This window comes from Carcharodon carcharias, chromosome 33 (genome assembly GCF_017639515.1).
Source record: "Carcharodon carcharias isolate sCarCar2 chromosome 33, sCarCar2.pri, whole genome shotgun sequence".
Lineage (NCBI taxonomy): Eukaryota > Metazoa > Chordata > Chondrichthyes > Lamniformes > Lamnidae > Carcharodon > Carcharodon carcharias.
Window position 1 is genome coordinate 15,004,508 of NC_054499.1, and position 12,690 is coordinate 15,017,197.

Genomic DNA, 12,690 nt, shown 5'->3' on the forward strand with positions numbered 1-12,690 from the left:
ATGCTCCTCATTTCCCCTCTGGCTTTTTTTTGCCAATCATCTTAAGTCTGGTCCTCTGGTTACTGACCTTCCTATCAGTAGGAAACAGTTTCTCCTTATTTACTCAATCAAAAGCTCTTTATAATCTTGAACACTGTTATTAAATTTCCCCCTAAACTTCTTAGCTCGAAGGAGAACAATCCCAGCTTCTTCAGCCTCTTTGCATATCTGAAATCCCTCATCCCTGGAACCATTCTAGTAAACCTCCTCTGCACCCTCTCTAAGGCCTTGACATCCCTCCAGAACTGCACTATCCAGAACTGGACACAATATTCTAGATGAGGTGCAAGGTTTTTTTTAAGCCTTGGATCAATGATTTAAGATTGACCAATTAGCCCCCTTACAATGTCTTATCGTAAGAAGCCATTTTGCTCCCTCAAGTGGACATCAAAGATCCCATGGCATTATTGGAAGAAGAGCAGGGGAGCTTGCCTTGTCCAATATCTCAACTAACATCAGTAAAAGAAACAGATGATCTGGTCATCGACATATTGATGTTTACGGGAGCTTTCTGTGTGCAAATTTGCAACCGTGTTTCCTGTGCTACAACAGTGACCACACTTCAGAAAGTGCTTAATTGGCTGGAAAGCGCTTTGGGAAATTCTGAGGTTGTGGAAGGTGCTTTATAAATGTGGGTCTTTTCCTGTAATGGAGGGAAAGTTTTGACACCCTAGTTGTACAGACGTAGATGCTTGTTAAATTGAATAATGTTGTTAAACTGTGTGTTGCAGATCCTCTGTACAATATGTGCGACCTACCAGAGGAGGTTTGGGATGGAAGAGAGAATGACGTTATTTATGCTGAGCTGGTTCCTGGTTCCATAGTGTGGGCAAAGCAGCTTGGATATCCATGGTGGGCTCATCAAAACAGTTCACACCGACTTTTTCTTTGTTTATTCGTTCAGGGGATGTGGGTGTCACTGGCTAGGCCAGCATGTATTGTCCATCCCTAACTGCCCTTGTCCAGAGAGCAGTTAAGAGTCAACCACATTGCTGTCACATGCAGGACAGCAGATTTCCTTCCTTAAAGGACATCACTGAATCAGATGGGTTTTTACGACAATGTTTTCACGATCATCAGACTTTTAATTCCAGATATTTTTATTGAATTATATTTTCACCATCAGCGGTGGTGGGATTCGAACCCAAGTCCCCAGAGCATGACCCTGGGCTCCTGGAATACTCGTCACTGACAATACCAATATGCCACCACCTCCTGCTAAAGGACTATGACCTGTTTCTTATTAATTGTTGCCATTCATTTCCTCCCCTTCCCGCCCATTTTTAAGGTGCGGAGAACGATCAAATCGTACAGCACAGAAGGAGGTTATTTGAACCATCCTGGCTCTGCCAGCTTTTTGAAAGATTATCCAATTAGTCCAACTGCCCTGCTCTTTCTCCGGAGCCCTGCAATTTTCTCTTCTTCAAGTATTTATCTAATTTCCTTTTGTGGTTCACTACTCAATCTGCTTCCATGACCTTTTCAGGCAGTGCATTCCTAATCATAACAATGTTGCATAAAATATGTTTTTCTTATCTTCTCATTCACCTTAAACCTGTGTTTTCTGCCTACTGACCCACCTGCCAATGGATAACAGTTGCTTCTTATTTTCCTTTGTCAAAACCCTTCATGTTTTCATTTTCCCTATTCTTTAGATGCCAGCTTAGTTAGTTGGTAGCTTTATTAGTTAGAGGGTTATAAGCTCAAGACCCACACCGGGACTTGAGCCCATAATTAGGCTGCCAAAGGTTGCCTATTCCTACCTCCATAACATCGCCTAACTCCGTCCCTGCATTAACTCATCTGTTGTTGGAACCCTCATGCATGCCTTTGTTACTTCTAGACTTGACTATCCAACACTCTCCTGACTGGCCTCCCACATTCTTCCCTCCATGAACTTAAGGTCATCCAAAACTCAGCTGCTTGGCGTCCTTACTCGCACTGAGTCCCATTTACCAATCACCCCTGTGCTCGCTGACCTATATTAAGGTTACTGGTTATATATCACTGGTTAAGCAACGCCTCGATTTCAAAATTCTCAGCGTTGTTTTCAAATCCCTCCGTGGCCTCGCCCCCCTTCCTATTGCTAGTCCCAAAACTCTCCAACGTATCTGCGCTCCTCCAATTCTGCTCCCTTGAGCATTATCAATTTTAATCGCTCCACCATTGAAAGCCGTGCCTTCAGCTGCCCAGGCCCCAAGCTCTGGAATTCCCTCCCTACACTTCTCCATCATTCTGCCTTGCTTTCCTCTTTTAAGATTTTCTTTAAAACCTACCTCTTTGACCAAGCTTTGGATCATCTGCCCTAATATCTCCTTATTTGGTTTGGTGTCTGTGAGGCACTATATAAAATACAAGTTGTTGTCACTCGGTACTGATGGAGTTCTCCATTCATTGTGCATGATAAGACATTAAACTGAGGCCTTCACACGTTCAGGTGAGCGCTAAAGATTCCATCCTTCAATTCCAATTCCTTCCTACCCTCAACAGGACCCTGCATGCAAAATGGTTGACATATTTGCCCACATAATGACACACCACATATCCAACAAATCCATTACTTATGAGTTGCTTTGGCATTTCTAAGAGATATGATTAGCTGTATACAAACATATCGGCCCGCCCTTTCTTTACAAACCTGCTTACTGGCCTGAGAAGAGAGGCATCAGACTTGCTCACTAGACCCCGCGAATGATGTTAGGGATTCATGGCAGGGTGTTCCGATGGAAAGTTGCACCTGAATTGTTCACCTTTCTTCCACTCTTGGATCCTGAACGACTTACTGCACATTTTCAGCAACTTCTGTCATTTAAAAAAAAAATTAAACACCATTCTCTTTTTTCCCCACCTGGTCGTTCATACCTGAACAGGTAGACTTAAGGCCACATTTGAATAGCAGTATGGCCAGCAGTGGGACCTGTCATCCATGGCTCCCCTAAGTGTCAGGTTAGACCAGTGTTGTCCAACAGAAATTGCCTAGCAGCCAGTGGTTTGGCTGCAGTGACACTGCTCAAATCTTGGCTGGGATTTTATGTGGAGGCAGTCACCCCGCTCGCTAGCTGGTATGTCAATGGCAACCCCACCTTCCCTGGCCCTGGAAGCCATGATTAGACAAATGGTCCTCAGGCAATTAGTTGCCTGCAGTCGTGTCTTCCACACCCATGTCTCGCCTTCAAGATCTGTTAGTAATCAGAGAACCCAGCAGCACCACCGGGAGTGGTGGCCATTGCAACACGCCCCAGAGCAGCAGCCATTGAGGAGACCTGGAATGAAGGTAAGTGGAGTCGGGAATTGTTGGAGCCAGTCAGGCAGACTCCTGCCAATGGGGGTGTGTTCAGGGTGAAGGGGGGTGTCTTCCAAACGGGGCCCATGGCCCTTCAGGGGATCCTCCCGCGGGCCACGGATTGCTGATCAGGATGGACCCCCTCCCCCTCCGAGGCTGCAGGAAGGCCGCCGGGTTTTACTGGGGGGTCTCCCCAAGTGGTGAGGTGTTGAACCGTCACTAGTAAAATACCAGCGGTGGTGAGAGGGTGATGGGCATGGCACCTAATGATCACTTAAGGGCCTCGATTGGCCTAAGGGCGGCTGGATCGCCTGCCATCTATCCCACCGCTGGTAAAATGCCAGAGGAAGCAGGAAGGCAACAGGCACGGCAACCACCACCATCCTCCCCCACCCCCCCTCCCAATTTTACACCCTTACCTCTCAGTCTGCTTCCAGGTTTGGGAGGGAGAGACGTGGCCATAAAGTCTCAGCCCCTGTTTCTGCATTCCGATTCTGTTCTTAAAGACTGAGTTCAGCTGTTCTGTTATTTATTTATTATAAATAGTATCTGATCTATGTCTAGTTGGGTGCATAACGACAAATATTCAATTATTTAGGTGGCCTGGGATGGTGGAACATGATCCTCAGACTGGGAAATACTTTATGTTCACAAACGACTCAGATCAGTTTCCGGTCAGTATAATTCTCATGTCTCGTGCCATTTTGAGGAAGTCTTACGGTGCAGTGGGTAGTGTCCATGTCCCTGAACCAGAAGCTCTGGGAACTCCAGGACTTGGTGGCCCAGGAGGGTGCATTCTAATCCTGAGGAGTCCTGACAGGGTGGATACGGAGAGGAAGTTTCCACTTGGGAGAATCTAGAACTAGGGGGTCACTGTTTAAAAATAAGGGGTCGCCCATTTAAGACAGAGATGAGGTGAGATTTTTTTCTCTCAGAGGGTTGTGAGTCTTTGGAGCTCTCTCCCTGAAAAGGTGGTGGAAGCAGAGTCTTTGAATATTTTTAAGGCAAAGGTGGATCGATTCTTGGTAAGCCCGGGGGTGAGAGGTTGCCTGGTTGAGGCTACCATCAGATCAGCCATGATCATATTAAATGGCGGAGCAGGCTCGAGGGGTTGATTGGCCTATGTCTGCTCCTTATTCATTTGTTCATGTTCATAATGCGGGCAAATCCTTTCCAACTAATGCCAGTATCAAGCAGTAAGACCTGGAGAGATTCCTGTCAGCCATGTGCTGGAAAGGAAATTGTATCCTCTACCATCACTACTCACAGCTCTAGGTTACAATCTGCATGTAAAAAGTACTTGGGGGGAAGGGGGTGGCATCAGTTAGCTGGGGGGGGGGGGGGAGGTGGGGGGGTGGGTGCGGGAGTTGCTGGTGTTGTCCAGATTGGTGCCAAGAGCATTTCCATCCCTGTTCCTGTTGGGGTGGATTTGGAACCTGCCCTCCTTGCCCTGCCTCTGGCGGGTCAGACCTGCCTTTGGTTCGGAGAACTGAACTCAAGTCCAATCCTACTGTCCCTCCAGGAACCAAAGGATATGGGGAAAGGGCAGGGAAGTGGAGTGGAAGCCCAAGATCAGCCATGATCGTATTGAATGGCGGAGCAGGCTCGACAGGCCACTCGGTCTACTCCTGCTCCTACTTCTTGTGTTCTTGTGTCTAACATAGCAATAAAAGCCGCAGCCACCAAAGAAAGGTGTTTGACAAATTTGTTCGAGTTCTTTATTAGCACTCAGTCAACACCGAGGTCAATGATAGTCTCCCTCCGCCAGCTGAGATCAGCTAACCTGGCATTGTCTGTGATTCAGTGCCTTTGCGGACTGTATTACCCCATACTCCATTGGAGGCGAGGCAGGGGAGGGGAGCCATGTGTAGCTGTTTCGAAGTGTCATTGTTGAATGATGTAAGGCGAATTTGCTGACTGTGACCTCCTTGTCCACCTCTGCTGCTTTTCCAGTCAAAATATCATGTTACATTTTTCGACACGACGGTAAGCCATGCATGGATCTCTGTACCACTGATAAAGAGTTTCCAGGAAATTCCTCAAGAGAAAAACGTGGCAGTAAGTAAACTTCATTAGCAGAATCTCTAGTACACATGCTGTTCTTTGCTAACGTCTCTCCCGTGTGAATCTTAACTGCACCCGCCTGCTTTCTGTGAAGTTGAGTAGAGTTAAAAATGTTGGGGGGGGTGGTTAACTACACCTTTTCTGTCCCCTGATCTGGCCTCCTGTTATTTCAAGTTACAGGTGGCTTTCCCCTGGTCAGTGGGGTGCTCTTTAAATATACAGATTGGGCTTAAATGATGCTTCTGATCGGTGTCCTGTTCCTCTAAAGCCAGGTTGTCTCATCCTTATCACGTTGCCACTTGTGGCATCATGCTATGCGCAAATTGGCTGCCACTTTTGCTACATCACAATGGTGACTACATTTCAATTCCTGCTTCATTGGCTGTAAAGCGCTTTGGGATGACCCGAAAGGTGCTACAGAAATGCATGTCTTTTCTTTCACCGAGGGCCCAGCCTGCCATTTTAACTTGAGGCTTCAGCAGGGGAGCAGTGATCCTTTACCTGCCAGGCAGAATCTGCTCAGGGAGAGGAACCAGGACTGAAAGGGGCGCAGAGAAGAAACTGCTAAGAATATTTTTAGTCTGCTTGTGGGCCAGGGTGTGCTTCCCTGAACTCTATAAGGAACCTGATGTATATTTTATATATCTCAGAGCAATGCAGAGGTGTCTCAAGTTTCTAAGTGTGCAGGAACTTTATTTACAGAGTTTTATACAATGCTTTAAAATGTCTACACCACCCTTCCGGCAGCTTCTGTGTGCTGTTTACGTTTTCTCTGAGTCAACACCTAGGCTTAACCAATCAAGCAGCACAAGTTACATAGATCAGTTACAAGACTCACATAATCAAGCACAGAACAATTGAACACTACAGACTCCTAGGGCTTCCCCCCACCCCCCCCACATACCCCAACTGGAATTACCCATCCAGACCATTCACCCTTTGTTCCAAAACCATATCCCTGGGTCCCTGGCGACGGCCTCCTGCCAACTGGTTTTAACAGCGAGGTATCTGCTTCCTGATGCGAATGACGTTGCAAGTGGCATACAAACAAGGCTGGACCGATAAGATCAGCAGGCTGCAATCTTTCTGAAGGGCCAAGGGGAGGACTCGCACATTGCAAAGTAAATTTTGGCTTGCCTTTGTGATAGCCTAAAGTGGTCCCTTTAAGAGCTACTCCATAGGCCACTTCATGCCAGATACCAGTGCGTGTGGCGAATGTAGCGACACAAATAATTGCACCGGTGTTCCACTGTGGGTGTGGGACTCTGAATTAAATACCGTATTGAAATAAGGCTTCCACCTCCTTTGGACAGGAGCGCTGAACCCCTCATTTTCAGACACCTTCAAGGATCAAGTCAGGCCGTCACTGAGTAGGCCTTGTCTTTCTCTTTGAAAGATCTGAATGCTTAAGCCCTGATTTGTAAGCAAAGAACAAATTGTCTCCATGTTGTGTTTTGTTTGGTTCTTAATAATCTGGCATCTGGGTCGTGGACGCTACAGGTTCAAGTCTCGTTGGAGTGCAGATTGAGGGATTGCTGCCTTGGTGCAGGTGCTGCCCTTCCAGTAAGGTGATAAAGCAAGCATTAATAGAGCCATAGTAAAGTACAACCCAGAAGGAGGCCATTCGATCCATTAAGTCTGCGCCGTCCCTTTCAAAGATCAATCTGATTAGTCCCAACCCAGACCTGCCCCTGGCCCTTTCCCCATAACCCTGCAAGTTTTTTTGTCTCCTCAGGTGGGAGTTTCCCGCACCCGCCCACCGCCGCGATCTTCCAGTCCTGCAGCAAGTTGACAGACTCCAGGCTGGGACACCACCTCGCCCCGCCCCACCCCGTCCCGCGGTGGGTCCCGCTGGCAACAGGGCCGGAAAATCCCGGCCCACCACCCCCCCCCGTCACGTTTTATCCGGATCCCCTTTGTTTCCCATGTTTCGGTTTTTTTTAAAATGCAGCTTAAAGATCCTGTGGCGCCATCGAAGGGGAGCAAGGGTGCAGGCGTCCGGGCCAACATCGCTCTCCCAGCCGGCTTCACCGAAACAAAAAAAAAGGCACAGGCTAGCGGCTCATTCACCTTGTTGCGGTTTGTGGTGCATTGCCCCTGCAGAATGGCTGCACAGTTTTCCTGCACAGCAGGCCCTACAGACCTCAGAATGCTTTGAGACATCTCGGTGATGTGATAGACTGCTGGACAAACACTCGTTTCGTTTTGTTGGACTATTGTGGGAAGAATTCGGCATTGTTCTGTTTCCGTTTCTCTTTTACCTAGAAACGTGATTTCACCAAGAGGATCAATGCTGGAAAGAAGATGGCTGAAGAGGCTCAGGAAGTGAAAATACAGGTTTCGTACCTTTTCTCTTTTTCGATTCCGTGCGTTAAAAGCAGTTTGGCTGCCTCCTCTTGCCCCTTTTTAGAGATATTTAAAGGGGGCGTTGCATTTAAACTTCGTCTCATAAACTAGGAAGAAAACAAAGAGCTTAGCTAACTAAATCAGACAATCAAAGCAAAATACGGCTGGAAATCCATAATTGAAAACAGAAGGTGCTGTAAAAAAAACTCTGGCGGCATCCGTGGGGGCGGGAAGCAGAGACGTTGGACGTCCCAACATCAGCACACGCTTGTGCGACATTTCGGTCGGCAGCCGCATGCCTGCCAAAAATTAACAGGCCCGTTGAGGCCATTAAAATAGTAATTGGAGTGCAATTTTCTTCGCTGCCCGTCCAGCCTGACGGTTGGCGGGCAGGCGAAAAGGCCAAGCGCGACCTTTGGATTTTTTTTTACGAAACCCCCTCGTCCACGGCCAGGATGAGGCTTCCAACAGGAATTAAAAATAAAATAAAAATTTTGAAATGTCATTTATAACCTGTCCCTGCTGGTCTGACAGAGTCACGTGAGGGGACAGGTTTTTGGCGTGTGTGAATTCTTTATTTTTGATGCCCTGGAATGTGATGGTGGTTCTTATTTGGTGGGCTAGCTGAAGGAGCGTTGGTTCAAAGCGTCCTGGGTGTCCCTGTCTCCCTGGAGGTTACCCAGGTCAGTGTCCTTGCCCTCAGTGTTCTCCTCACTGTGCCTGTCCTCAGACTCACTACTGGACTCATCATCTGTTGCCTGTGCAGCTGTGTCAACACCCTCTTCGTCCACTGCAGCCCCCCCCCCAACACACACACACACACACACACACACACACCCCCACCCCCCCCTCCTCCAGCAGTGCCAGATTGTGCAGCGTGCAGCAAGCAACCATTATCAGTGACACCTGTTCTGGGGTGTATTGCAGTGCGCCCCCTTAATGGTCCAGGCATCGGAAGCGCATCTTCAGGAGGGCAATGGTCCCCTCTATCACTGCCCTTGTGGAGACATGGATCCTGTTGTACCGCTGCTCGGCCTCTGTTCTTAGGTGGTGGAGAGGGGTCATGAGCCACCTTTTCAGGGCCCCTGTCACCCAGCAACCATCCATCCAGTCGGGCTGGAGCACTGAAGAGCCTCGGCACCTGGGAGTGTATCAGGATGTAAGCATCATGGGAGTTGCCAGGGTACATTGCGCAGACTTGCTGGATCTGCATCTTGTGACCCCTTCCTGCTGACGAAGGCACCCGTCTCACCCGCTGGCGCCTTAATGGCCACATGTGTGCAGTCAATAGCAGCCTGGATGTGGGGCAACCCATCAGTCGCTGCAAAGTCTCTGTCTCACTCAGCCTGTGAAAGTCAATGCATGCCTGAACAGAGCTTCTGTCAGCAGTTTGACGCAAATGTGGACAGCTGATTGGGAGACTCCACACAGATCTCCCACTGAGCCCTGGAAAGAGCCAGAGGCATAGAAGTTGAGGGCCACTATGACCTTCAGAGCCACTGGGATTGGGTGTCCGCCCACACAGTCGGACCTGACCTCAGGCCCGATCCTCTGACAAATGGAGGTCACTGTCTCCCTTGAGAGATGGAGCCTCCTTTGACATTGCACTTCAGAAATAATGAGGTAGCTACATCTCCACCTGTAAATCCTGGCAGCGGGATAGTACCATCTTCTGTGGCCCCTTCCGCCTTGAACTGCCAGCTGGCCCTGTTCCCCTTGTACCTGCACCTCTCCTCCCACAGGCCGCTCCCCTGGAAGCTGCACTGGGACACCTGGTCTCCTCTCCCTTCCGCCCCTCTGTTCCTCCTCAGAGAAGGTGCCTCCAGCAGAGACCACAGCCCCATTACCAGGATAAGCGAAGGCTGTCTGATACCTGGAAGGGCCCAGATAGTCAGAATCCTCTGGAGGCCTGGAAGACAACAATGATCCTGAAATAAAGGCTAGAAATGATGAAAATGCAGCTCTGAACCGAGATGAAGCTGTCCCGTTCACATAAGCAACCAGCAGCACACGATCTCCAAAACTCCTCACTACTCACATTGACAATGCTGCTGACCCATCTTATCCCTGCTGTGGATGAGCTTTTGCGAATTATGGCCTACCCGTTGCATGGGCTATGTAAATTTGGAGACAGTTGGTGTACCAAGGGCCTTAACTGGCCTCTTAATTAATGGCGGGCATGTCTCTGTCTCCCTCATGCGCCCGCCGAGTGAATTATCACGAGGGTGCGTGTTGACATTGGCACGCTTGGCTGACGTCAACGCGCGTTATTTCACACTTGAGTGGGTCAGGTGCGCGCCTGCCCACTGAGTGAAAAATTCTGCCCACTGATTCTGAAATTAACCTGGCTAGGTGACACATTTCACCCCCCCTTTGAAATCAATCTAGTCTACCCCTATGTTTATCTACTTAACATTTCAAACCTAGCTTATCTTCTAATACATCAAAGCCTTCAGACCAGCTGCCTTTAATTCAATTAAATCACACACATAGGCATAGACACAGACCCCACTATTACTCTACTTAACAATAAATTCCAATAACATTATGACAATTATTAATCTTCCTGATAGTGGACAAGGTTCAGGTCTGCTGCCCCCTAGACAGTGTTAGAGCAGTGCTTTGCTGAGGCGGGCTGGTTAGAAGGTTTGCCTCTGTTCACTGGGGCATTGGCCCAGCCCTCCACATCGTCTTTATGTTCCTCGCCCTCACTCCCCTCACCTACCCACCATGCCCCCTTCATGCCCTCCCAAAACCCCATGCTGATGAAACTTTTTGTCTTGCACTCATCAGGACAACACAAGAATGCCAAATCTCAAGCAATCATAACAATTTATACTACAGTTGAAAAAGCTGATTGATTGGCAAGTTGACTATGATTGGTCAAGGTGTGGTCATGGAGAAAGCAGCGGGGAATTATAGACCCCCAAGCTCCCGGGTAATTCACAAAAGTTGCAAGGCTTGAACATATTCCTTTTGTTTGCAGGGAATGGGTCCCTGTGTATGAATCTATTTGCTTCTAGCAAATGTAAATCAGCCATGTTATGTGCTTAACTGATTATTATAAATTGGTTGTTCGTGTAACTATTAGCGCACTAACTGATTAGTGCTGCCCAATCACATTATCACATTTAACAGTAGATGTTTTCCTTTGGGCTAAGCAAGCAGAGGAGTGTTGATTACGGTCTGTACTCTGCCTATTACAAACAAACAAAGGAACATTCTTTTTGATTCAATCAGTCAATCATTGGGACTATGGCCTACATACCTGGCATTGCACTGGCACTTTTTGAATCACCCTGCATTGGAGGAGTCTCTAGTTCCCAGTTGCTTTCTCCATAGCAATGTCTCAGCCAAAAAGATTTGGCTGATTTTTGCCAACTAATCAGCATCCTTTTCTCCTGTAGTATAAATTGTTCTGATTGTTTTAAATTTGACATTCTTGTATTTGTTCTGATGAGTGCAAGACAAAAACCTTTGGTAGCATGTCTCTCTTCAGCAATATTCAAGTTCTGTACTGCCAAGTGACTTCTTTCAATGGGAAAAGTACTCCAATGCATCTCAACACTCATCCAATGCTGGTCAATGTAATGGTCAACTTACCTTTCAGGACAGAGCCCTAGAGTCAATCGCTGCAGTGAAAATCCATCTAACTTATAAGACAGCATCTAATAATGACACTTGAAGCTGCCAAAATATTTAACATTTACCTGTCAGAATGCTCCTCAGCAGGCTTCCCCCAAGGTTCCTGAATTTTCTTACGCAGCGGGTTTTCCAAAGGCTTCATAAACCCCTGCACCTGATGAAAATACTGTGGGACATGAAGTAAAAATTTCCCTTAGGCCTGTCAATGGCGACACAGGCTGTGCATGCGGGGTCGCAACCTTGAACCTAACCCGAACCTCCTCCCGCCTATGGGGAGTTTGCAAGGGACTCTTTTTGAGGGGGAAATAAAAAAATTTCCTGTTCCACAGCCTCAGTTTTGCTGATCCCCGCACCCATTCCCCACTTTTTTTGGGACATGAAAATCTGGCCCCAGACATCTGTTTGGGTCATGCATGCATTTGGCTTTGAGAGCCCATCTTTGGTGTTGAACATGTGGAAATGTGTGTGGTGTCACAATGTGCTTGTGGTGCGAGTGTTGTGCAGTGTAATAGTGGGTGGTGTGTAAATTTGTTCACATCTCAGGGCTGCATCTGCGGTGTGGGAATGAGTTTGCAGTGCGGGCGTGCATCTTGTGCCACGAGTGTGTTTGTTGTGAGATTATGGCCTGGGTTTTCACCGAGTCAGATAGACTGGGGAGCCCTTTAAAAATGGCGACTGGGTTCTGATTCCACAATTCTCGACCCGCCCCTCCTGGGCCGTGCGATTTTTGGGAGTGGTTTAAAGGGTGCAGGCTGCTTCCTGTCAGAAGCCCGCACCGAGCGTTCCCAACCTGGCCAGCCCCGTTGCAGGGATAGGAATCTCCTACTCCTCCGCAATTTTCATGGAGTCGGGCCAGGTTTTTTAAAGAGCCGCGGCTCACGGCCCCTTAGAGGAGTCGTAAACCCTAGTGTGCGTGAGTGGCCCTTCTAAATGGTAAGTTCAAAAGGTCTTTCTGATGCTTCCTCTGCCAAGTTACCTCCCCACCTACACTCTATGTCCCCTCATGCCCCCTATGCTAGGCTCTGCCCTTCCACCAACCCCTCATGCCTCCTATGCCAGGTTCTGCCCTTCCACCAACCCCTCATGCCCCCTATGCTAGGCTCTGCCCTTCCAATTGCCCCTTCATGCCCCCCTGCCAAGCTCATGGCCAAAGACTTTCTAGAACCAAGGAACACCATAGTGTATAGTGGGATCTGGTAAAAAAAATATATTTGAGAAAATGTGCCCCATTGAAAAATTTCTCCTATGAAAAGAAGTTTGAATGGCAAGGTAATAAAAGTGTCAATCATCCAGTCTCTTCGAAATTTCAAAAA

At 48.0% G+C, this 12,690-nt stretch overlaps 1 protein-coding gene across 1 annotated transcript in view; it reads left to right on the plus strand.

Moving 5' to 3' along the window:
* LOC121272256 (zinc finger CW-type PWWP domain protein 1-like) overlaps positions 1 to 12,690 on the plus strand; it is a 50,843-nt gene that overhangs the window by 7,248 nt on the left and 30,905 nt on the right. The window contains exons 3-6 of the mRNA XM_041178785.1: positions 771 to 891; positions 3,921 to 3,996; positions 5,276 to 5,380; positions 7,652 to 7,723. Coding sequence (XP_041034719.1) covers positions 771 to 891; positions 3,921 to 3,996; positions 5,276 to 5,380; positions 7,652 to 7,723 — 374 coding nt within the window. The remainder of the gene's footprint in view (positions 1 to 770; positions 892 to 3,920; positions 3,997 to 5,275; positions 5,381 to 7,651; positions 7,724 to 12,690) is intronic.